General features: G+C 45.6%; 1 protein-coding gene across 2 annotated transcripts; it reads right to left on the bottom strand.

Annotated features, from left to right (window-relative positions):
* Positions 1 to 26,764, bottom strand: LOC137317692 (NACHT, LRR and PYD domains-containing protein 3-like). Of its 2 annotated transcripts, none has more exons than XM_067980868.1 (11): positions 26,107 to 26,764; positions 23,281 to 23,447; positions 19,622 to 19,715; positions 17,634 to 17,800; positions 15,192 to 15,360; positions 15,021 to 15,086; positions 2,818 to 4,573; positions 1,184 to 1,270; positions 856 to 1,026; positions 504 to 671; positions 1 to 345 (listed from the first exon to the last, which is right to left on the bottom strand). In XM_067980868.1, the coding sequence occupies exons 3-11, from the start codon at positions 19,683 to 19,685 to the stop codon at positions 258 to 260; spliced, it is 2,736 nt and encodes a 911-aa protein (XP_067836969.1). In that variant the 5' UTR covers positions 19,686 to 19,715; positions 23,281 to 23,447; positions 26,107 to 26,764; the 3' UTR covers positions 1 to 257. The 2 variants fall into 2 exon arrangements, with proteins under 2 accessions (XP_067836969.1, XP_067836970.1); XM_067980869.1 differs by having other exon boundaries at positions 257 to 345; positions 493 to 671.
* Positions 26,765 to 26,993: the final 229 nt, after the last annotated feature.

Raw genomic sequence — 26,993 nt, forward strand, 5'->3', positions numbered from 1 at the left:
GGAATGGTTATAAATTGAAATGTTCATATAATGAGACCAGGAATGGTTATAAATTGAAATGTTCATAGAATAAGACCAGAAATGGTTATAAATTGAAATGTTCATATAATGAGACCAGGAATGGTTATAAATTGAAATGTTCATATAATGAGACCAGAAATGGTTATAAATTGAAATGTTCATATAATGAGACCAGGAATGGTTATAAATTGAAATGTTCATATAATGAGACCAGGAATGGTTATAAATTGAAATGTTCACACTACCACACTCAGTCTGTGTCTGGATTCCCGCAGTGACTCCAGGTGTCTCTTTCCGTTTGGACTGAACTGATTCTCCACCAGCCTGAAACAGATTAAAGATTAAACAGGAAATAAACAGATTGAACAACAGTGTAAATAACAGGGAAACTGCGGTTGATATTTCAATAATAATTACAGACAAATATTACCCATAAAAGGGACTGAATGACATTGATATTTTATATATTACTTTAAACTCACTGGATCCACTCCAGACTCCTGCAGGTCAGTATGAGGGAGCGGAGAGCGGGGACAGATTGGTCTGTGAAGGAGTTTGTTCTCAGGTTCAGCCATGTCAGTGACCGGTTTGTTCTGAGAGCGGAGTAGAGATCCTCGGCGCAAGAATCTGTGAGACGGTTATCACTTATACTGTGGATCAGAGAGAGAGAAATAACAGGAATCAGGTTGAATCCCCAGTGTTAATTAATAACACAATTACTGATACTAATAATGTACAGTATTTATTTGTATTATTATTACTTATACTGACATTAATGTACCGTGTCAGACTTCCAGTTATTATGAACACCATCTCACACAGTCTGATACTTACTCCAGTTCCTGTATTTTACAGTCCGGGTTCCTCAGAGCCGCAGACAATAGTTTCACTCCTGAATCTCCCAGGTTATTGCAACCCACGTTCAGTGCCGTCAGTGACCGGTTTGTACTGAGAGCGGAGGAGAGATCCTCGGTACAAGAAGCTGTGAGACCGTTATCCCATAACCTGGAGATCAGAGAGAGAGAGAGAGACGATCAGAGATAACAGGAATCAGAGTAAATTCCCAAAGTTTATTTGTATTATTATTACTGATACTGAGATTAATGTACAGTGTTCGACTTCCAGTTATTATAAACACAATCTCACACAGTCTGGTACTTACCACAGTCTCAGTATTTTACAGTCTGGGTTCCTCAGAGCCGCAGACAATAGTTTCACTCCTGAATCTCGCAGTTTATTGGCCCCCAGTCTAAATACAAACAGACAGAAAGTGAGAAACAAACTGAATCCAATCCCTGACCTGACACAATTTATCTCTGATATTGCAGGAAACAATTGAAAAATCTTCTGGAAATTAATAACCAGATTTCCCTGTCACTGACAATGAATCTCACTCTGCCCAGCTCCCCATATATTCAGGGACTGTCAGTAAATGTATTTATTAAATAAAGTGTTGTCTGTGTGAAGCCTATAAATGTCCCTCAGTCCGGTCTCATTTCCTGATGATCAGAATTACCCTCCTGGAGATCAGTGGCCGATCCCGTCAAGTTTGGCGAAATTGTCTCATTTCTGCTGCTTCTCAAATCCCAGATTTTATGGGAATCCATCGATTTTCCCTGAATTAAATGATAAAGCGGTGATTCCCTGTACTTTATGCAGTATTATATTAATCTGTGTAATATCTCGGGGTGAGTTATATTGTGAAACGGCTGTAAAATCCGTCCCACAGGATTTCATGTAACAAGGAGAGTTTATTCCGTCCTGTTACAAGTTTTAAATGTCCCTTTACTCCTAGTTTATAGGGGAGGGGAGTCTCTCACTTTATTCCCATTCAACTGGCTCTACATTTATTTCAGGTGAAACGGGCCCGACAATTTGTGGGGAATTTTCTGAAGTTCCGTCCCCGAGCGGGGCCTCACAAACAGGGGGCAGATTATGGGAAATTCCCGGGTTCACTGCCTCTCGTTAACCCAGGAACCTCCCGCTGTGTGTGGGGCCACACCGCTGGCCGGTATGTGTCTGCACTCCTGGGCTAATCCCTCACAACCCATTAGATTTGAACATTTTTACCGGCAGATTTCAGCTCCTAAATCCCCCTGAAGTGTCGGCCTGGATTAATGAGCGAGGGGCCTGAATCCACGACCTTCTGACTCAGAGGCACGAGTGCTGCCAGCTGGATGAAGAGATGGTGGATGTATTGGAGAGTGTGAAGGGCTGTGTCATTGATGAGTTAAGATAATGGACCGACGTCCTGCGGGGAAAGCTCAGCTCGCCCACTGGCGGTTGACTGCCCGAAAGCTGTGTTTTGCTCTTTGTTACTGAATTTTTGGTGTTTCTGCTTCCCTCTCCTACACACGTTGACAGTCCGGTGACGGTCACTTGCCCCCACACCTCGGTAAGAGGGTGGGATGCTCCGACACACGGACTGCTGCAGTTAGTGTCGGTCTCAGTGTAAGTAACAGTGAGAAGGAGCCTCTTCAATGGGCGTAACTCAGGCAGTGAGAAAAACAGCAACAAATATCATTTATTGCAATTAAATTATCAGACTCTTTCAGTGACCTGTATTTACTGATCCGATAAAGACTGTAAAATCCCCACTTGTTCACAAGGATCCATTTTAGATTCTCCAGTCCTCAGGGAATTACTAACCGATCATCTTATCATTTGTCATATTTGTGTTGAATCTGCTTCTCTCTGGTTTAACTGAACTGTTTGTTTCCCTTCATTACGGAGCAACAATACAATCCGTGACTGTTCTACGATTAGCCAAACAGTTAGAGACAAATAAACAGTTACCTCAACACCTGGCATTTGTGCAGTCCGGGTCCCAGCCGCTGGAATCCTTCACACTGAATGGAGCAGTACTCTAGATCGAGGTATTTTATTGTATCACAGAGTCCAATGACATGAGAGAGCACCGCACAGTCAATCGGGGTCAGTTGCAATGTGCACTCTGCTTCCCTGTCTCCAAATGTAAGTGTTTCCACAGATCCCACTGTGGCCCGAGCCAGTGCTGTATTCTGAGACTCAAACAGGTAGTGGAGTGTGTTCAGGAGGTTCCTTTTACCAGTTTTACTACCGCTCTTTCTAATCTGTCCTTCAATCATCTCCTTCACCCAGTCAATCACTCTGCAGATTGTTTGATGAAGAAATGGACCCAGAAACTCCTCCAGGGGCCGAGCTGACTGTGAGGAGGAGAGCCCAGCAACAAAACGGAGAAATATCTCAAATCGCCCATCATCCTTGTTGTGGGCTTCACTGAGGAGTTTCCGGATGTCCCCTGGATCTGGAGTCAGGAATTGTGCGAGTGCGGCTACAAACTCTTGGATGGTGAGGTGCGGGAATGTGTGAACCACACTCTGGGCAGAATCATCTCTCCCCAAAAGTTCCATCATGAACCCAGACAGGAACTGGGAAGGTTGCAGATTGTACTTGATCAAATCTCCACCTCTAAACACAATCTTCTTCTCGGAGACTCCTGTGTAGGCCATCTCACCGATCTTCAGTAACACATCACGGGGGGATTCAATCTCTCGGCCATGGTTTTTCAGAATGTTATAAATATAGTAGGAATATAGTTGGGTGATGGTCTTGGGAACTTTCTGCTGTTTCCTGTCTCTTTGTGTGAAGAAGGGACCCAGTGACAGACCGAGGATCCAGCAGTAGGAAGGGTTGTAACACATGGTGTACAGGATCTCGTTCTCCTCCACATGTTTGAAAACAGCTGCTGCCACCGACTGATCTTCAAAAAACTTGTTGAAATATTCCTTCCGTTCCTCACCAACAAATCCCAGGATTTCAGCCCAAACACTGATCTCAGCCTTTTCCAATACATGTAATTCAGTGGGGCGGCTGGTCACGAGCACTGAACATCCTGGGAGCAGCTTGTGATGTATTAAACTGTACACAATGTCAGACACTTCACACTGGTCTTCAGGATCTGTGCAGATGTAATCAGCCTCTGTATTTCTCCGATTGTCAGCAAAATCGATACTGTCCTTGAATTCATCTAAACCATCGAATATAAAGAGTAATCCCTCTGGGTTCTTCCAGAGCTCTCCCAGAATATTCCCAAAGTAAGGATACAAATCCAGTATCAGATTCCTCAGGTTTATTCTACAGTTAATAGCGTTCAAATCCCGGAATTTAAAACTGAAAACAAATTGAAGGTGTGGGTATATTTTCCCAGTGGCCCAGTCATAAACAATCTTTTGTACCATTGTTGTTTTTCCAATCCCCGCGACTCCGCTCACTGCTGCTGTACTCCCAGATTTGGATTTTCTCTGGGAAAAACTGCTCTGGAACAATTGATCAGTTCGGATTTTTTCCAGTTCTCTCCGGAGATGTTTCTCTCTCCACTCTTCATGGTCTCGGCCTCTTGCCAGTAGTTCATGTTCGACAAGTGTCCGATCTCGAACAGTAGAAATAACCGTTAGCTCAGTGTATAGAGTGACCAGCTGGAAAATCTTAACCTTTTCCTTTATTAGGATCGTGTTCACTTTCAGTGTTTCAGTTTGGACCCGGAGTGTTTCCTTGTGTTTCTGTTGAACATCTTCAATTAGAACAGACAGAAAGTGATTCTTAATGTTAGTTGTATTGGCATAAAACCAAATTCTCAATATCACTTTACTATTCAGTAAAATGTTCCGAGATTGAATTTGCAGCTTCAATAGAGGTGCGAGCAGGAAATTAAACTCAGTTACTGAAAACCTCGCTTGAAAGTGAATAACGGCTGAGAGAAGTTTCAAGTCCTCACGATTCAAATATTGACTGCACATGGAGATTTCTGTGAAAGTGATATTTTCCCTCTGATGATTAATACTATCAGACCTGGCCTGAACCATGGACATCTCATTACAAATCTAAATGTGATTCTGGTTCTACGAAACTGGAGGTGCTAGTGGATTATCCTATGAAACCGTCAGAGGTGCTAACCTTTTGCGGAAATGGGAAATATGTTATTGTGTGCATTGGGAGAGGGATAGACTGTGAATGGACAGAAGTTCCACTGTTATTGTATCAGAGCTTGGGCAGGTTTTCTGTGATATTGTGGGCACTGGGAGAGGGACAGGCGAAGAATGGACAGAAGTTCCACTGTTATTGTATCAGACCTCGGGCAGGTTTTCTGTGATATTGTGGGCACTGGGAGAGGGACAGACTGTGAATGGACAGAAGTTCCACTGTTATTGTATCAGACCTCGGGCAGGTTATCTGGGATATTGTGGGCACTGGGAGACGGACAGACTGTGAATGGACAGAAGTTCCACTGTTATTGTATCAGACCTCGGGCAGGTTATCTGAGATATTGTGAGCACTGGGAGAGGGATAGACTGTGAATGGACAGAAGTTCCACTGTTATTGTATCAGACCTCGGGCAGGTTATCTGGGATATTGTGTGCACTGGGAGAGTGAAAGATTGAATAGACAGGAGTTAAGTTGCTGTTGTTTTCGGACTCGGTGGGGTTATCTGGGATATTACATGCATTTCTATCGTCACCTGATCACAGGTAAAGATTACTGCCATTCTGAAGGTACAGAGGCGAATCAGAAAGATGAATTAAGGTATTTGGACTTTAGGTTGAAGGAATGGTGAGAGTGTTTGATGTATTTTGTTTGGGCAAGAAACTTCGGAATTGAAATGTTTTAATGGAATTCCCAACATTAGTTAGGACAAAAGAACATAAGAAATAGGAGGAGTGGGCCATAAGCCTGCTCCAGCAGTCAATCAGATCATGTCTGATCTACCTGAAATCCACTTTCCCGCCCAATTCCCTTATCCACTGATTCCCTTCGTGTCCAAACATCTATCGATCTCAGTCTTGAATATACTGAATGGAAACCGGAAACAGGCTCACAAACAACACAATAATTAATATCGGAAAAGGGAAGTCAGGGTAATTTTCTCACACAAAGGGCCAGATAAACATGGGAAGGACACTAAAAGGGCAGTGTAAGTGGGGTAAAGGGATAATTGAATGTGTTACGGATACACTGAGAGGAGGGGGAGTTGGTGTCATCTCTCTTAGGGACAGGCTTATATGGGCCAAATGGCCTTTTCCTGTCTCTACTCATTCTCCTCTTATATTGTGTTTCAGAAATTGTGAACAATTTTGCAGCAGTTTTTCACGTACATTCATTAAATGTGTTTTTATAACAGTCCTGTCATATCATCGATTAGAATTAGAATTACTGCCCACATCATTCAGTGTGCTGGTGGAGCAGAAAACATTCACAGTTCATTTCAATTGTTCACCCAATAATTACACTCCATTGTTCCATTTTGGTCTGAATTTCCTATAATGAAGGTTTGGGAAATTACAAATCTCTTTCCATTAGTCATTACATTGGGTCTAAAAAGACCCCTGAGTTAAAGGACTATTCTTTGAGCAGAATAAGGTTCTCACTTTCTCTGCCATTCGGAAGTTAACCCATAACTTCTGAATTACCCTGAATATTGTCTTTCCCTCCACGGATTAAAGATCTATTGTGTTAACATCTGCACATCTTCTGAGATCAGATCGAACACTTTAACGTCTCATTCTGTGCTGTGAAATGATAACATTTTAATATTTCGCATTTCTCCACCTCTTTCCCTCTAGCTGATGGTGGGAAGATTTCTGGGAGGGGGGTGCCAGGTAACCCATAACATCTGGCTCAAGGCACTGCTCATTAAATTTGAGCCTAGAGCATCTGTGCGGTGCACACCTGGCAGGATCCCGATACATTGTGAATCCTCATACACACCCGGCAAGAACCTTTTGCACTGTGGGATTCACAGTGCAAAAGGTTCTTGCCGGGTGTGTATGAGGATTCACAATGTATCGGGATCCTGCCAGGTGTGTATGAGGATTCACAGTGTATCAGGTTCCTGCGAGGTGTGTAAGGGGATTCACAGTGTATCAGAATCCTGCGAGGTGTGTAAGGGGATTCACAGTGTATCAGGATCCTGCCAGGTGTGTATGGGGATTCACAGTGTATCAGGATCCTGCCAGGTGTGTATGGGGATTGACAGTATATCAGGATCCTGCTAGGTGTGTAAGGGGATTGACAGTATATCAGGATCCTGCCAGGTGTGTATGGGGATTGACAGTGTATCAGGATCCTGCCAGGTGTGTATGGGGATTGACAGTATATCAGGATCCTGCTAGGTGTGTAAGGGGATTGACAGTATATCATGATCCTGCCAGGTGTGTATGGGGTTTCACAGTATATCAGGATCCTGCCAGGTGTGCAAGGAGATTCACAGTGTACCAGGATCCTGATGTGGAGATGCCGGTGATGGACTGGGGTTGACAATTGTAAACAATTTTACAACACCAAGTTATAGTCCAGCAATTTTATTTTAAATTCACAAGCTTTCGGAGATTTTCTCCTTCCTCAGGCAAATGTTTCAAGATCTCCTTGAAGCCTACGCATTTATACATATTGAACAATAATAAATGGTGTTTACAGACTGCCCCTGCAACTGCCCGTTGCCAAGGCAATCACCGTGTTCAGACAGAGAGGTGTTACCTGCAGAACCTCCGAATACACATTCAATAAAAAAACAAACAGGGAAAAAAAACAGAGAAAAAAAAAAACACAGAGAGAGGCAGAAACATCCGGAAGGCAGAGAGAGCCAGCAAATGACCCATTATATTAAAAACAGATAACATTTGTTCGCTGGTGGGGTAACGTGTAGCGTGACATGAACCCAAGATCCCGGTTGAGGCCGTCCTCATGGGTGCGGAACTTGGCTATCAATTTCTGCTCGACGATTTTGCGTTGTCGTGTGTCTCGAAGGCCGCCTTGGAGTACGCTTACCCGAAGGTCGGTGGATGAATGTCCATGACTGCTGAAGTGTTCCCCGACTGGGAGGGAACCCTCCTGTTTGGCGATTGTTGCGCGGTGTCCGTTCATCCGTTGTCGCAGCGTCTGCATGGTCTCGCCAATGTACCATGCTCTGGGGCATCCTTTCCTGCAACGTATGAGGTAGACAACGTTGGCTGAGTCACAGGAGTATGAACCATGCACCTGGTGGGTGGTGTCATCTCGTGTGATGGTGGTATCTGTGTCGATGATCTGGCATGTCTTGCAGAGGTTACCGTGGCAGGGTTGTGTGGCGTCGTGGACGCTGTTCTCTTGAAAGCTAGGTAGTTTGCTGCGAACAATGGTCTGTTTGAGGTTGGGTGGCTGTTTAAAGGCGAGTAGTGGAGGTGTGGGGATGGCCATAGCGAGGTGTTTGTCCTCATTGATGACATGTTGAAGGCTGCGGAGAACATGGCGTAGTTTCTCCGCTCCGGGGAAGTACTGGACGACAAAGGGTACTCTGTTGGTTGCGTCCCGTGTTAGTCTCCTGAGGAGGTCTATGCGATTTTTTGCTGTGGCCCGTCGGAACTGTCGATCGATGAGTCGAGCGTCATATCCCGTTCTTACTAGGGCGTCTTTCAGCGTCTGTAGGTGTCCATCGCGTTCCTCCTCGTCTGAGCAGACCCTGTGTATTCGCAGGGCCTGTCCATAGGGGATGGCCTCTTTGACGTGGTTAGGGTGGAAGCTGGAAAAGTGGAGCATCGTGAGGTTGTCCGTGGGCTTGCGGTAGAGTGAGGTGCTGAGGTGCCCGTCTTTGATGGAGATTCGTGTGTCCAAGAAAGAAACTGATTCTGAGGAGTAGTCCATGGTGAGCTTGATGGTGGGATGGAACTTGTTGATGTTATCGTGTAGTCTCTTTAGTGATTCCTTGCAGTGGGTCCATAGAAAGAAAATGTCGTCGATGTATCTGGTGTATAGTGTTGGTTGGAGGTCTTGTGCAGTGAAGAAGTCCTGCTCGAACTTGTGCATGAAAATGTTGGCGTATTGGGGTGCGAATTTGGTCCCCATGGCTGTTCCGTGTGTTTGGGTAAAGAACTGGTTATCGAAGGTGAAGACATTGTGATCCAGGATGAAGCGGATGAGTTGTAGGATGGCTTCCGGAGATTGGCTGTTGTTGGTGTTGAGTATTGATGCTGTCGCAGCGATGCCGTCATCGTGGGGGATACTGGTGTTTTGTGCCGAGACGTCCATCGTGGTGAGAAGTGTTCCTGGTTCAACTGGTCCGTGGGTACTGAGTTTTTGTAGGAAGTCTGTAGTGTCACGACAGAAGCTGGGGGTTCCCTGTACGATGGGTTTCAGGATGCCCTCGATGTATCCAGAGAGGTTCTCACACAGGGTTCCGTTGCCTGATACGATAGGACGTCCGGGTGTGTTGGCTTTGTGTATCTTTGGGAGGCAGTAGAAGTCTCCCACGCGGGGATTACGTGGGATGAGAATGCGTAGGATGCTTTGAAGGTCTGGATCGAAGGTCTTGATCAGTTTGTTGAGCTGGTGGGTGTGTTCTTTGGTCGGATCTGCGGGTAACCGTCTGTAGTGTTCCTGGTTGTCCAGTTGTCGGTATGCTTCTTTGCAATAGTCTGTTCTGTTCTGTATGACTATGGCTCCTCCTTTGTCCGCTGGTTTGATGACGATGTTGCGGTTGGTCTTGAGAGCGTTGATGGCGTTGCGTTGTGCTCGGGTGACATTCTGGACTGTCTTCTGAGTGCGGCTGATGAATCTGGCATTGACGCATTTCCTGACAGCTTGAGCATACATGTCCAGCTGAGGGCAGCGACCCTCCGGAGGAGTCCAGTTTGACTCTTTCCTCTTCGGTTGCTGTACCGCGGATCCCTCTGTCTGCTGTTCCGGATCGTCGATTGTCTCATTGGGTTCGCTGCTGAAATCTTGGGGTTTGTGGTAGAATTCCCGGAGCCTCATTCTCCTGATGAATTCCTCTGTGTCCGCCGCGAGACTAGTGGGGTCCATTTTGGTAGTGGGGCAGAAATTGAGCCCTCGGCTGAGAACTTCGATTTCGTCTGGTTGAAGGGTGTGGTCGGATAAATTGACAATAGACTTCCCTGTGGTTGCAACCGTGGTACCAGGGGAAGCTTGGTCGTTGCTGGTGGTGATGCCGAGTTTCTCAAGCTTCCTGCTCTTGGTTTTCATGTAGGCAGCGTAGTTCCGTTGCCTCGTCTGTTTGGCGGTATAACGTAGCTGGTCTGCTGTGTCCTGAGTACAGGTTGAGAGTATGGACTCTATCTTGGTTTCGAGGTTGTGGCGTCTGCTGTAGAGTTGGTGTATGAGATGGTTGCGGAGTGTGCGAGAGGTACGGCGGCAGAGTCTCTCAGCGTAATCCGAGTTGTATGTGGACTTGAGTGGGTTCGTGATCTGGAGTCCTTTCGGGATCTTGTCTGCTTTCTTGCAGCTCTGTAAAAACTTGATGTCTGTGTCTAAATGCGCGATCTTCTTGGATATCGGGGAACACTTCAGCAGTCATGGACATTCATCCACCGACCTTCGGGTAAGCGTACTCCAAGGCGGCCTTCGAGACACACGACAACGCAAAATCGTCGAGCAGAAATTGATAGCCAAGTTCCGCACCCATGAGGACGGCCTCAACCGGGATCTTGGGTTCATGTCACGCTACACGTTACCCCACCAGCGAACAAATGTTATCTGTTTTTAATATAATGGGTCATTTGCTGGCTCTCTCTGCCTTCCGGATGTTTCTGCCTCTCTCTGTGTTTTTTTTTTTCTCTGTTTTTTTTCCCTGTTTGTTTTTTTATTGAATGTGTATTCGGAGGTTCTGCAGGTAACACCTCTCTGTCTGAACACGGTGATTGCCTTGGCAACGGGCAGTTGCAGGGGCAGTCTGTAAACACCATTTATTATTGTTCAATATGTATAAATGCGTAGGCTTCAAGGAGATCTTGAAACATTTGCCTGAGGAAGGAGAAAATCTCCGAAAGCTTGTGAATTTAAAATAAAATTGCTGGACTATAACTTGGTGTTGTAAAATTGTTTACAATTGTCAACCCCAGTCCATCACCGGCATCTCCACATCATGACTACCATCGACACCACAAACTGCCGGCTCACAGTGGAAAGGATATCCAAGAAGATCGCGCATTTAGACACAGACATCAAGTTTTTACAGAGCTGCAAGAAAGCAGACAAGATCCCGAAAGGACTCCAGATCACGAACCCACTCAAGTCCACATACAACTCGGATTACGCTGAGAGACTCTGCCGCCGTACCTCTCGCACACTCCGCAACCATCTCATACACCAACTCTACAGCAGACGCCACAACCTCGAAACCAAGATAGAGTCCATACTCTCAACCTGTACTCAGGACACAGCAGACCAGCTACGTTATACCGCCAAACAGACGAGGCAACGGAACTACGCTGCCTACATGAAAACCAAGAGCAGGAAGCTTGAGAAACTCGGCATCACCACCAGCAACGACCAAGCTTCCCCTGGTACCACGGTTGCAACCACAGGGAAGTCTATTGTCAATTTATCCGACCACACCCTTCAACCAGACGAAATCGAAGTTCTCAGCCGAGGGCTCAATTTCTGCCCCACTACCAAAATGGACCCCACTAGTCTCGCGGCGGACACAGAGGAATTCATCAGGAGAATGAGGCTCCGGGAATTCTACCACAAACCCCAAGATTTCAGCAGCGAACCCAATGAGACAATCGACGATCCGGAACAGCAGACAGAGGGATCCGCGGTACAGCAACCGAAGAGGAAAGAGTCAAACTGGACTCCTCCGGAGGGTCGCTGCCCTCAGCTGGACATGTATGCTCAAGCTGTCAGGAAATGCGTCAATGCCAGATTCATCAGCCGCACTCAGAAGACAGTCCAGAATGTCACCCGAGCACAACGCAACGCCATCAACGCTCTCAAGACCAACCGCAACATCGTCATCAAACCAGCGGACAAAGGAGGAGCAATAGTCATACAGAACAGAACAGACTATTGCAAAGAAGCATACCGACAACTGGACAACCAGGAACACTACAGACGGTTACCCGCAGATCCGACCAAAGAACACACCCACCAGCTCAACAAACTGATCAAGACCTTCGATCCAGACCTTCAAAGCATCCTACGCATTCTCATCCCACGTAATCCCCGCGTGGGAGACTTCTACTGCCTCCCAAAGATACACAAAGCCAACACACCCGGACGTCCCATCGTATCAGGCAACGGAACCCTGTGTGAGAACCTCTCTGGATACATCGAGGGCATCCTGAAACCCATCGTACAGGGAACCCCCAGCTTCTGTCGTGACACTACAGACTTCCTACAAAAACTCAGTACCCACGGACCAGTTGAACCAGGAACACTTCTCACCACGATGGACGTCTCGGCACTATACACCAGTATCCCCCACGATGACGGCATCGCTGCGACAGCATCAATACTCAACACCAACAACAGCCAATCTCCGGAAGCCATCCTACAACTCATCCGCTTCATCCTGGATCACAATGTCTTCACCTTCGATAACCAGTTCTTTACCCAAACACACGGAACAGCCATGGGGACCAAATTCGCACCCCAATACGCCAACATTTTCATGCACAAGTTCGAGCAGGACTTCTTCACTGCACAAGACCTCCAACCAACACTATACACCAGATACATCGACGACATTTTCTTTCTATGGACCCACGGCAAGGAATCACTAAAGAGACTACACGATAACATCAACAAGTTCCATCCCACCATCAAGCTCACCATGGACTACTCCTCAGAATCAGTTTCTTTCTTGGACACACGAATCTCCATCAAAGACGGGCACCTCAGCACCTCACTCTACCGCAAGCCCACGGACAACCTCACGATGCTCCACTTTTCCAGCTTCCACCCTAACCACGTCAAAGAGGCCATCCCCTATGGACAGGCCCTGCGAATACACAGGGTCTGCTCAGACGAGGAGGAACGCGATGGACACCTACAGACGCTGAAAGACGCCCTAGTAAGAACGGGATATGACGCTCGACTCATCGATCGACAGTTCCGACGGGCCACAGCAAAAAATCGCATAGACCTCCTCAGGAGACTAACACGGGACGCAACCAACAGAGTACCCTTTGTCGTCCAGTACTTCCCCGGAGCGGAGAAACTACGCCATGTTCTCCGCAGCCTTCAACATGTCATCAATGAGGACAAACACCTCGCTATGGCCATCCCCACACCTCCACTACTCGCCTTTAAACAGCCACCCAACCTCAAACAGACCATTGTTCGCAGCAAACTACCTAGCTTTCAAGAGAACAGCGTCCACGACGCCACACAACCCTGCCACGGTAACCTCTGCAAGACATGCCAGATCATCGACACAGATACCACCATCACACGAGATGACACCACCCACCAGGTGCATGGTTCATACTCCTGTGACTCAGCCAACGTTGTCTACCTCATACGTTGCAGGAAAGGATGCCCCAGAGCATGGTACATTGGCGAGACCATGCAGACGCTGCGACAACGGATGAACGGACACCGCGCAACAATCGCCAAACAGGAGGGTTCCCTCCCAGTCGGGGAACACTTCAGCAGTCATGGACATTCATCCACCGACCTTCGGGTAAGCGTACTCCAAGGCGGCCTTCGAGACACACGACAACGCAAAATCGTCGAGCAGAAATTGATAGCCAAGTTCCGCACCCATGAGGACGGCCTCAACCGGGATCTTGGGTTCATGTCACGCTACACGTTACCCCACCAGCGAACAAATGTTATCTGTTTTTAATATAATGGGTCATTTGCTGGCTCTCTCTGCCTTCCGGATGTTTCTGCCTCTCTCTGTGTTTTTTTTTTTCTCTGTTTTTTTTCCCTGTTTGTTTTTTTATTGAATGTGTATTCGGAGGTTCTGCAGGTAACACCTCTCTGTCTGAACACGGTGATTGCCTTGGCAACGGGCAGTTGCAGGGGCAGTCTGTAAACACCATTTATTATTGTTCAATATGTATAAATGCGTAGGCTTCAAGGAGATCTTGAAACATTTGCCTGAGGAAGGAGAAAATCTCCGAAAGCTTGTGAATTTAAAATAAAATTGCTGGACTATAACTTGGTGTTGTAAAATTGTTTACAATTACCAGGATCCTGCCAGGTGTGTAAGGGGTTTCACAGTATATCAGGATCCTGCCAGGTGTGTAAGGAGATTCACAGTGTATCAGGATCCTGCCAGGTGTGTAAGGGGATTCACAGTGTATCAGGATCCTGCCAGGTGTGCATGGGGATTCACAGTGTATCAGGATCCTGCCAGGTGTGTATGAGAATTCACAGTGTCACAGGATCCTGCCAGGTGTGTATGGGGATTCACAGTGTATCAGGATCCTGCCAGGTGTGTAAGGGGATTCACAGTGTATCAGGATCCTGCCAGGTGTGCATGGGGGTTCACAGTGTATCAGGATCCTGCCAGGTGTGTATGAGAATTCACAGTGTATCTGGATCCTGTCAGGTGTGTATGGGGATTCATAGTGTATCAGGATCCTGCCAGGTGTGTGTGGGGATTGACAGTGTATCAGGATCCTGCCAGGTGTGTCTGGGGATTCACAGTATATCAGGATCCTGCCAGGTGTGTATGAGAATTCACAGTGTATCGGGATCCTGCAAGGTGTGTATGAGAATTCACAGTGTATCGGGATTCTGCCAGGTGTGTATGGGAATTGACACTGTATCAGGATCCTGCCAGGTGTGTATGAGAATTCACAGTGTAACAGGATCATACCAGGTGTGTATGGGGATTCACAGTGTATCAGGATCCTGCCAGGTGTGTCAGGGGATTCATAGCGTTTCAGGATCCTGCCAGGAATGTATGCAGTTGGATTAATTGGAGTAATACAAACTTACCAATAATTCAAAACAAGTAGTGACTTTTATCTTCAAGCTGCGCAAAGCATTTTTTTCCTGCTATACCAGGGCATCTCACAGACGAATATAAAGCGCTGCAGTGTATTAGGATCCTGCCAGATGCAAGTGGTTTCACGGGATTAACGACAAATCGAAATGAACTTTTATTCTCTTTCCTCCACCCTTTGAATTTCTGATTCCCAGATTCTGACAATCTCTAAACAAAAAACTACAGTCAAACATTCTGATTCTCAGGAGTGAAATAAACGGTTTGAAATCCCCATTTCATCACTTACCTTTCAGGTGACTGGGTATTTCAGATAAACCTCGTCCGATGTCCATATAATCAAATGGATCAGGACCTGTATAAATCAATGAGCTTTCATGAAATCAGATCTGTGTAATATTATAGTAAATTCTGCAATGTTTCAATCTGAAATTGAATTCAGTGTGTGATTTTACCGTACCAAGTTTCTGCATCTCTTTCAGTATTTTGACCAACTTTGGTAACCTGTGCATTTTCAGAAAGGATTCCCACATCACCCTTCGGGCCTGAGAGCCTTTCTCCATCACCAGATTTAGGAGAAGTTTGGAACTGTCCGCCCTGTTTCCCTTCACCGCGAGCTCAGTGACTTTCTGTAAAGAATAATAATGAAAATATTGAGGAGTGGAGTGAAAGACAAAGATTGAGAATGAAGGAAAGGAGCTGCTCTCTGATGGGATCTCCCAGTTTATATTGAGGAGTGGAGTGAAAGACAAAAACTGAGAATAAGAAATAGGAGCAGCAGTAGGCCAATCGGCCCCTCGAGCCTGCTCCACCATTCAATAAGATCATGGCTGATCTGATCCTAAACTCAAATCTAAATTCATGTCCAATTTCCTGCCCGATCTCCATAACCCCTAATTCCCTTTACTTTTAGGAAACTGTCTATTTCTGTTTTAAATTTATTTAATGATGTAGCTTCCACAGCTTCCTGGGGCAGCAAATTCCACAGACCTACTACCCTCTGAGTGAACAAGTTTCTCCTCATCTCAGTTTTGAAAGAGCAGCCCCTTATTCTAAGATTATGCCCCCTCGTTCTAGTTTCACCCAACCTTGGGAACATCCTTACCGCATCCACCCGATCAAGCCCCTTCACAATCTTACATGTTTCAATAAGATCGCCTCTCATTTTTCGGAACTCCAATGAGTAGAGTCCCAATCTACTCAACCTCTCCTCATACGTCCGCCCCCTCATCCCTGGGATTAACCGAGTGAAACTTCTTTGTACTGCCTCAAGAGCAAGTATGTATTTTCTTAAGTATGGAGACTAAAGCTGTATGCAGTATTCCAGGTGCGGTCTCACCAATACCTTATATAACTGCCCCAATACCTCCCTGTTTTTAGATTCTATCCCCAAAGAGAAAGGAGCTGCTCCGTGGTGGGATCTCCCAGTTTATATTGAGTGGAGTGAAAGACAAAGACTGAGAATGAGAAGGAAAGGAGCTGCTCCGTGATGGGATCTCCCAGTTTATATTGAGCACTGAAAGTAATCACTGGGCCGGGTACTGATCCATTCTGAACATGGGCAAAATATTCTGTAAACATCTTGATTCATCAACAAAAACATAGCACCTTTAATGTAGAAAAATGTCCCACAGCGATTCACAGGAGTGGAATCATACAATGGGCCCGAGACAAAGGAAGGCATATTATTCGGGGTAACCAAAAGCTGGATAAAGAATCAAATTTTCAGCAGAAGAGGGAGGTAGAGAGGTGGAGGGGTTTAGGGAGTGAATTCCAGAGCCTGGGTCCAAAAACTACAGAATGCTAGGCCACCGCTGGTCGGGCGATGGGGAGAGGCACAAGATGCCAGAGTCAGAGCAATATAGATTTCTAGTGAGGGGCGGCACCATGAAGTGATTTAAACAGGAGGATGGGAATTGAAAATTGAAGTTATTCGAGAACTGCGATAGGTGAACGAGCACAGGAGTGAGGGGTGAGCGGGATGGGCGAGGGACAGGTTACAGGCAGCAGCGTTTTGGATGTGTTGAAGTTTAAAGAAGGCGGAGAATGGGAAGCCGGCCAGGAGAGCATCGGAATAGTTGCGTCCGGAGGAAATTTCCTCCAATTAAATATTGGGAAGACCGAAACCATCCCTTTGTCACTTCCACACTCCACCATTCCAATGGTCTCCTGGCCGGCCTCTCACCTTCCAGCCTCCGTAAACTTGAGCTCATCCAAAACTCTGCTTCCCGTAGCCTAACTCACACCAAGTCCCGTTCACCCAACACCCCTGTGCTCGCCGACCTACATTGGCTCCCGATCCTGAAACTGATCGATTTTAAAATTCTCATCGCTGTGCACAAATCCTACCATGACGTTGCCTCTCCCTATCTCTGTAACCTCCTCCAGCCCTACAAACCCCTCAGATCTCTGCCATCCTCCAATTCTGGCCTCTTGTGCATCCCCGATTGTCGTTGCTCCATCATTGGTGGTTTTGCCTTCAACTGCCGAGTCCACAAGCTGTGAAAATTCTCTCCCTAAACATCTCCGCCTCTCTACCTCTCTCTCCTTTCCTTTAAGACCTGCCTCTTTGACCAAGCTTTTGATCACCTCTCCGAATATCTCTTCATGTGGTTTGGTGTCAAATTTTGTTTGATAATCGCTTCTGTGAAAAGGCGCTGTATAAATGCATGTTGCTGTTGTCGTTACCCTGTCCTTTCTCTGTGCAGATATTGACTGATCCATTTGGGTATTATCATCTCTTCCTATCATTGGTTCAGATTCAAATATATTCAGTTTTATGCACTTCTTCCCTATTTGGCCTGTTTCTGTCCTGTAACATTCTATGATTCTAAGATGTGATATTCTGTCACTTCTGTTACTTTTAAATCATCCAAACTCATTCTGTGCCCATTCCACTTACGTGATATTCTTGTCCACTGAAATGGTCCTCGCCTGTTAACATGAGACTGAGTCCCTCCACTCCCTCTTCAATCGCCTGTTCCAGTCTGTCCCGATAGAATTTCGTCAACTGGAACAGCTGGTAATCGTCGCACTTTGTCAGGAACTCAGTGATTGCAGTGTTCGGATCTGTGAACAAAAATGGAGAAAACTAAACACATTATTTACTTTCTATCCGGGCGGTTACATTTCCTCTTATACCAAACGTCTGAAGCCTCCTGTGAGTCACATTATCAAACACCTTCTGAAAACCGATAAACACCGCATGTGCTGCCTTCCATCGTTCCGTACAGTCAATTCTTAAAAACCGGTGTTTAAATATGTGAAACACGGCTTGTCTACAGCGAATCAGTTCCAGCCTCCCCTGATCATCCCGTGTCTCTAAATGTTCATTAATTCGACCTGGAATGACAGATTTGAGGAGTTTGCCCACTGCTGACGTACACTAATTGATCTCCAGTTACCGGGTTTACCTTCTCTCCCTCTTGAACAGATACATTACTTTGTCTCTTTCTAATCCGTTTTTATTTCCAAAGTCTCCTCCCTGACTTCATTTAACCGCATTGGTTGTAGGTCCAGCCGCTTCTCTACTTTTCTCAGATCCAAATCCTTCTCCAGTTATCTCTGACATCCTCCTCCAGTACACCGACATTCCCACTAACACCATCAGTGTTAGAATCTTCATTAATCTCCCCGCAAAATGTTATAACCAGGAAGATTTCGCTGAATCCGTGTAAACCTAAACCATGTGGTCTGATAGCTCCTGGACCATATCTCTTATGATTCTGACTTTCCAAATGTGTTTGGAATGATTTGTACATTCATAGACACATAACTTAATCCAAACTCCGATTTTGGGGGTAATTTACCTATAATTCGTTTTTCTTTCCCCCCTCGACATCCATAACTTTATCTCGCAATACTTAAAAACCTCCTACCCTTTTTCCTGCCAATATCATTTCATTACTTCATAAATCATCTGTTCCTGCCCCAACAGTTTTATTAATTCCACGCTTAAGTCTCAGATCCAGATAGTTCCCCCTCTCCGGTCATATCAACTGAAACCTTCCCGCTGCTCCATTCACCCAGTCTGTAAAACCATTGTTGGTCGGTTCAGACCGTGACCGTCCCTTCCCTTCTCCCTGAACTCACTCTAGTCCCCAAGACCGTGAACCCTTCCCTCCTGCTCCATTCACCCAGTCTGTAAAATCATTGTTGCTCGGTTCAGACCGTGACCGTCCCTTCCCTTCTCCCTGAACTCACTCTATCCCCAAGACCGTGAACCCTTCCCTCCTGCTCCAGCCCTGCAGCCACACATTGACCTGCCGCATATTTCCCTCTTTAAGTGGCCCACCGTAAAACAATCCAGAGATCAACACCTGAAGGCCTTGTTTAATGTGTCGAGCCTCAGTCTCAATATTCCCTGTATAATCGTATTTCTATCCATGTTATTGGGTCCGACCATGACTATTCTCTGCTCCCCTTTCCTTTCCAGAGATCGTCCCACCTGTTCCTGGAAATTTTTCCCTCTGACACCAGGGAGGCAACTTACCATTTGGAACCTGCTCAGGGCTGCAGAAGAGTCTGTATATTCCCCAGACTATAGAATCTCCCACCACTATCGCTTTCCTATTGCTGTGCCCCACCTGCCTCTCACCCCTGCCCCACTCGGGGTGTCCACCTGCTCCCCGGTCTCACACTGTTAATCCTCTGAGACGCTGTCTCTATCCACCTTACAGTACCCAACACCAGTTATCTATTGGACAGTTCCAGTACTCAGGAGATCCCTCCACCTGTGACTGCACTGTCCCTCTAGATGGTCACTCACTTCCCTCTATCTGCACAGTATCTGTGCTGTTACCTCTTCCTGTGGTGAGCTGCAGGTTACTGCTCGTGATCTGGACCCTTTGTGAGGTCAGAAATTATATTTTGATGAATTTTTGAACCTACCTGTGTCTATTCTCATTCTTGTTGAAGATGTTGGATCTCCTCCCCTGTTTGAACCTTCAGCCATGGTGGTAACAGATTCCCAGATTCTGATGCTCTGTAATAAATATATTAATATGAAGTTAGACAGAAATATTAAAATGAGGAGAGCGTTGCCTTGTTAAACATGATACCAAGTCCCTCCTCCCCCATCAGTACAACATTTGTTAGCTCTGGGATCGAGCATTTCACGAGTGTTATGATCAACGTTCCACATCAGGTGTGAAACAGACAGCTGCCCAGTGAAACCCACTGAGTCCTTGTTCTCCACCATAAATTCTCCCGCTTCTGACCGTGATGGACTCACATTTGTCTTCACTAATCTTTTTCTTTTTAAATACTTGTAGAAGATTTTACAGTCCACTTTTATGTTCCTTCCACGTTTACTCTCATACTCTGTTTTTCCTCTTAATCATCTTGGTCCTTTTTCGCTGAATTCTAAACTGCTCCCAATCCTCAGGTTTGCTGCTTTTTCTGGTAACTTTATATGACTCTTCTTTGAATCTATCCTTAATCTCTTTTGTTAGCCTCGGCGGAGCCACGTTTCCTTTTGTGTTTTTGCACCAGAAAGGAATGAATGACCAGAAATACGGCCCACTCTTCGTCTTAGGATAAACCCAATCACTGAAACTATCGATAGTTGGTGGGGAATTGAGGGGAAACATCTCTCGGGGCCTCTCCAGACACAAAGGGGAATGTGTCTTTTCTGATCCAAAGTGGATGACCTCACACTTGCCCACATAAAACACCATCTCCCACAGTTTTCCTCACTCACTGAGTCTGTCTGTGTCCCTGGTTTCCAGTTCCCGAATAGGGTCAGATTCTGTTTTCAGCACAAAGTAACAGGTAATGAAATCTACCCTTTTATTAGGTATATTAAGGTGACATGCAGCTAAGGCGGGAAATGGAGTTGAGGTACAGATCGGTTACGATCTAATAGAGTGACGGGACAGGTTCGAGGGGCTGAACGGCGTCCTCCTGTTCCTGTATAATGTCATTGGGTGGAGTGTGAAACAAACGAGTAATGATGCACAGTGTCATACACTTTGGGGAAGGCATTGTGTCACCACACGATGGCAGTGTACCATGTGAGAGAGACAGTGAGAGAGGATGTGTGTGTCTATCAGTGAATGACTGAGTGAGTGTGGGAGAGAGAGGATGCCTCTGAATATCAATGAGTGTGAGAGAGAGAAGATGCCTCTGAACATCAATGAGTGTGAGAGAGAGAGAGGATGCCTCTGAACATCAGTGAGTGACTGAATGTTTTGTGTGGGGAGAAGTGCCAGGATGATGAAACCCGACCTTTAACCATCAACAATTTGTAAAATCCGAAACAGACAGGGATCGAACAAGTTAAATTGCCAGAAGACACGTGTCCATATCACAGGTTGGATCAGACACAGCAAGTGGCGTCTCGGGGCAAAAGATCAGAAACCTCTTCCTCATATCGATCTAAAGTTGGAGGAAGTGAGGTTCCCACAAACGGAAAACTTTCGCTTCTGTCTCTGCGAGTTTCAGCATTTTGCTTTTACTTTGTGTCACTCGGGCATAAATGTTGAGACCCACTCAGTTCCCCCTTCAGTGTGATTTTTTTACCAGAAGGCTTCTACAATCCCAGTGCTTTTTGATTAAAGTAGATCTGGGTTTCAATTCGTCCCTAACATCCACCTGAGAATAATGGGGTCACCCGCATTTGGTGTTGATTGATTCTCTGCATTAGGTTTTATCTTTAATTCTGATCACCATCTGGTTTCCACCCAGAACCGTGTGTGTGACGAGAGAAAGAGGGGAGATTGACTTTACCCTCCAGTCTTCAGGTTACAAACCTCAGTCAGCAGAGGGGGGCGATGCAACAGATCTACTTTATCCCCCAGTCTCCAGGTTACAAACCTCAGTCAGCAGAGGGGGGCGATGCAACAGATCTACTTTATCCCCCAGTCTCCAGGTTACAAACTGCTGTCAGCAGAGGCGGCCGATGCAACAGATCTACTTTACTCCCCAGTCTCCAGGTTACAAACCGCTGTCAGCAGAGGGGGGCGATGCAACAGATCTCGTTTCCGTTCCTTGAGCTCGCTGACAACTTACAGCCGCCAAATGGAAAGAAATGTTTTGAACTTTGTGTCGCTGCAATTATATTTGCTTTTCGTAGAACACATATTATAACCCCACCATTTCTTAACAATGGTATTACTGAAAATGATCTCTTTATAATATGAAAGTAACTTTACACGCCAGACTTGTACTTTAATCTAAAGGACCTGTCTCAGTGATGTTTTAAAATCACATATTAAAACACGGTCCTCTATTTATACCTGTTAAGTTAGATTAAAGATATTTATTAATCGATAAACGGATGGTTAGAAAAAGGCTTTTAAGATTAATGTGTGTCGATAACCAGGGGACACAGATTTAAGATAATTGACAAAAGAAGCAGGCGGGGGGAGATGGAGATTTTCATTTTGATGTGGCCAGATATTATGATCTGGAATGCACTACTTGAACGGGTGTTGGAAGCAGATTCAATAGTAACTTTCAAAATGGAATTCGATAGAATAACGGAATGATTACAGCATCGAAGGAGGCCATTCAGGCCATCGATCCTGTGCCGGCTCTTTTTAAGAGCATTCCAGTTGGTCCCATTCCCCCGCTCTTTCCATGTAGACCTGCAAATATTTTCCCTTACACAATTTATCCAATTCGCTTTTGAAATTTACTATTGAATCTGCTTCCACCACCCTGTCAGGCAGCGCATTCCAGATCATTAAACTCACTGCATTTGGTTCTTTCTCCAATCACCCTAAATGTGTGTCATCTGGTTCTTGACCCTTCCGCCAATGGGAACCGTTTCCCTTTATTTACTTTATCTGAATCGCCATGATTTTGAACACTTCTATCAAATCAAATAGCACGGACATGAATCTGGATTATATCGGGACAAACATCGCTCTCAGTTTATTAAAAAGAACCCTCGGCCGAGGCCGGCAGCTGGAACAGGTGATCACCCAGAACATTATTCTGACAACACACAAAATAATCAATAGGAAGAATTTTTACAATCCATTCAATAAGATTTACGTATTATTTTATCACCAGTTTATATTTAAATGATAATCATTTAATTCAACTACAATTGTGAAATCCAGAAATCGATTTACTGATGGGAAATAACATTATGTGAAACCCAGTATCCAGTTCCGAATTTTAAGTTGATTTATTTTGACTGTTGGATATGAAATATATTTCAATCCGGTAACACTGTCTGGCACTACCTTAACTCAAAGTGTAATATCGATATTATGGGGGCTATAAAGGTGGGTTATTTCCGAGTTGGTGCTGGGGGCGGGGAGACACTGTATATCTGCTGGGCTCTGCCTCAGACTGGAGTCACCTCTCAGATCAAACCCCTTCACTCTAAAACACACACAAGATTAATTTGTAACTGTGTGTTTTGAGACAGAAACTGATCTCACTTCACGTTTCATTGCACGGCCTCATGCTGGATAATTGTACTCGGTGATCAGACTCTCACAGCCTCATTCTCACCATTTCCACCCTTACCTTGTAACCTTTGTGTACTGTCTACAGGACCAGTGTTTATCTGAGTAAATGGAACTTTCTCTTACCTTTCTCCCCAGTCGATCTATGGAAGCTCTTTGAATCGGAAGGGTTCTCTCTGGTTGCTGCTCTCACAATGCTGTGCTGATTCACCTGCTGTTGTTCCTCAGTCTACAATCCCTGTTTACTTCCAGCTGTGGACTTTTCTCAATCACTCCTTCATTCACCGGGAGATCTAATTATGGCAGTGCAGAAAATGAGACCAATACTGACGGTGTGAAGGAGAATCTAATCAGCACTTTCCCTCTAATGTATTATTAAAATAAAAGTAATTGAAACTTAAACAATTGAATATCAAATATTTGATTGAATAAACACACTGTTTGAGGAACTCTGTTCTCACATTCCATGTCTCTTTACCACCCCGACCACAATATGTGATCGTTTCATACTCCAACCCCAGTTAGAGGCAATTCCTTCTCAATGTCCCGTCATTGTTTTTAGGATCGCATTTGCTATTTGTGAATCAGTGGCCATTCCTTTATATTTTCTGCCTGAACTCCATCGAGGGGCGAGACTCCAAGTTTCCAAGTGTATTTTACTGGCATCATCGACAACAGGGAGAGTTGATGGGACAATATCCACAGCGACATGGTTCTACCCACAGAAGGCAGCTGTACTGCCCCAACACCGTGACTGGGAAGTGTGACTATTGCAGTGAGTTCACTTCACTGAATATTTACATAACATAACATAACATGGGACTGATTTCTCACAGAAAGAAGAGATTTCGCTTGCTGTGAGTGTTACTCTTTAGTGTGGACACTCCGATGAGTAAATCTCCTGTTTACAGCTGTGGAGTGGGTTTCTAACCGTCTTGAATTGACAGTTCCTGACTCAGAGACTGGATGTGTCTCCAGTTAGCTGCAAATTCCAAAGTGCTGGCATGTGGGGTGGGGAAGGAACGTTTGTAACCACAAGTGAGACATTTTAATAAGAATACATTACCGTCAAATAGGTATTAACTGTAATAACAACATCTCTGTGTGGGAATATGGAGGGAACGTTGACCATATTTAAGAGAACAAGAGAAAATAGAAGCTCTCAGCAATTAACTTGTTTCTATTTTGCTCTAAATGGTCATTGATGTGCACAACTTGACTATAGGTTACAACTCATTCTCATGCCTTTAAGAAAATATCTCTGATTAGAGAGAATCAGGATCAGTAACTGAATGATTTGAAGTAGAATGTGTGAACAAATATGGCCCACTCTTAGTTTTAGGATAAATCAAATCACTATCTCCAAAAATATCAGTAGTTGATGGGGAATTAGAGTTGAAAATTTATCGGGGCCACTCTCCAAACACAATGGATATGATTAAAGGACACACACTTTGGGGAGGGCACGGTGTCACCAAAGGATGGCAATGCACCGTGTATGGTACAAGTGGGCGGGGAGCGCACTGTGTCACCACAGGACGGCTGTGTACCGTTTATGGCACAAGGGGGCGGGAGTGCGCTGTGTCACCACACGATGTCTGTGCACCGTGTCTGACACAAAGGAGCGGGGAGGGCACTATGTCACCACAGAATGGCAGTTTACTATTCCTTACAAAAGGGGCGGGGCAGGCACTCTTGGGCACCGACCCCAAACGATGGCAGTGTACCATATGAGATAGAGAGCAGACGTGTGTATATCAGTCAGTGACTCTTTGTGTGTTTGATGGAGAGAGATAGGGGAAGTGAATGCCTGTCGATATCAGTGAGTGCATCTGAATGTGTGTGTATATGAGAGTGAAACAGATTTTATCAGTGGGCAACTGAGGATTGTATGAATGTGAGAGAGAGACAATGGATGCCTCTGTATAACTCTGTGAGACTCTGAATGTATGTTTATCTGAGAGAGCCAGATACATAGTATATCTGTGAACAACTAATTGAGTGTGTCAGTATGAGAGAGACACATACAGAGAGAGAGACAAAGGGTGCGTCTGTATATCTGAGTGACTCTGAGCAGGTGTGTGTATATGTGATGGAGGGAGACACTCAGTGTATCAGTGAGGGACTGACTGAGTGCGTGTGTATGTGAGACGCAGAGAGAGAGACAATGGCTCTGGATATCTGAGTGAGTGTGTGTGTGAGAGAAAGAGACAGAGGATGCCTTGTGTATCAGTGAGTGACTGAGTATCTGTGTGTATTTTCAGTTGGGGAGAAGCGGCAGGATGATGAAAACTAACCTTTAACCATCAAACACTTCTAAAATCCTACACAGACCGGGATTTAACAAGTTAAATTGCCAGAAGACACGTGTCCATATCAAATGTTCAATCAGACACAGCAAGTGCAGATTACATGCAAAGTGCAAAAGCCTCTTACTCTTATCGATAAACAGTTTGAGGAAGTGAGTTCCCGCAAACGGAAACCGTTCGCTTCTGTCTCTGCAAGTTTCAGCATTATACTGTTACTTTGTGTCGCTCAGGGGCAGACATTTTGAGACCCACTCAGTTCCCCGTTCAGTTTAATTTTTTACCAGAAGGTTTATTCAATCCCATTGTGTTCTGATTAAAGTAGCTCTGGGTTTCAATTCGACCCCAACATCCACCTGAGAATAATGGGGTCACCCGCATTTGGTGTTGATTAATTCTCTACATTAGGTTTTATCTTTAATTCTGATCACCATCTGGTTGCCACCCAGATCCGTATGTGTGACGAGAGAAAGACGAGAGATCTGCACTTCATGTATTCATGTTTTTCCTTCTATATAATAGTAGACTCCGAGTCCAAATAACTAAGGTGCCCCTTTCATTTCCCCATCTTTTTCTCCAATCCATCACTTTCACTCTCTCCTTTCCCTTTATAATCCTCCACTCTGAAACATTCTCAGTCACTCACCCAATTCATCCATTGAAAAGACTGAAGCGACATGTGATCTGGTCCGCACGGCTCCTGTCCCCAGTCAGGACTCTGATACTCGGGGATTCGGCTGATCCCCCCTCCTTGCTCTTCCTGTCCCTGGTCAGGACTCTGGTAGTCGGGGATTTGGCTGATCTCTCCGCCTTGTTCTCCCTGTCCCCAGTCCGGACTCTGATACTCCGGGATTCGGCTGATCTCCCCGCCTTGCTCTCCCTGTCCCCAGTCCGGACTCTGATACTCCGGGATACGGTTGATCTCCCCGCCTTGCTCTCCCTGTCCCCAGTCAGGACTCTGATACTCCGGGATTCGGCTGATCTCCCCGCCTTGCTCTTCCTGTCCCCAGTCAGGACTCTGATACTCGGGGATTCGGCTAATCTCCCCGCCTTGCTCTCCCTGTCCCCAGTCAGGACTCTGATACTATGGGGATTCGGCTGATCTCCCCGCCTTGCTCTTCCTGTCCCCAGTCAGGACTCTGATACTCCGGGATTCGGCTGATCTCCCCGCCTTGCTCTTCCTGTCCCCAGTCAGGACTCTGATACTATGGGGATTCGGCTGATCTCCCCGCCTTGCTCTCCGCTCGACACAATCTGAATGGAGCCTCCAGGAAGTATCAGCGCACATCAACCTCGCTGTCACCTCTTCCGCTAAATGTTATTGAAATATAAAAATCGTGTGGGGCATAAACCGAAACCTCGCGTTGCCTTTACTCTTCCGACCAGCTGATTCACGTGGGTTTGATGCGAGTTAACTTTCCTATTAAGTGCTCAAATGATATGAATGCTTCGATTTACAATCACCCCATTGATTTAAATCAAACAACACAGAAGGAGGCCTTTCGGCCCCTGGTGTCTGTGCTGGCTCTTTGA

This window comes from Heptranchias perlo, unplaced genomic scaffold, assembly GCF_035084215.1.
Source record: "Heptranchias perlo isolate sHepPer1 unplaced genomic scaffold, sHepPer1.hap1 HAP1_SCAFFOLD_63, whole genome shotgun sequence".
NCBI lineage: Eukaryota > Metazoa > Chordata > Chondrichthyes > Hexanchiformes > Hexanchidae > Heptranchias > Heptranchias perlo.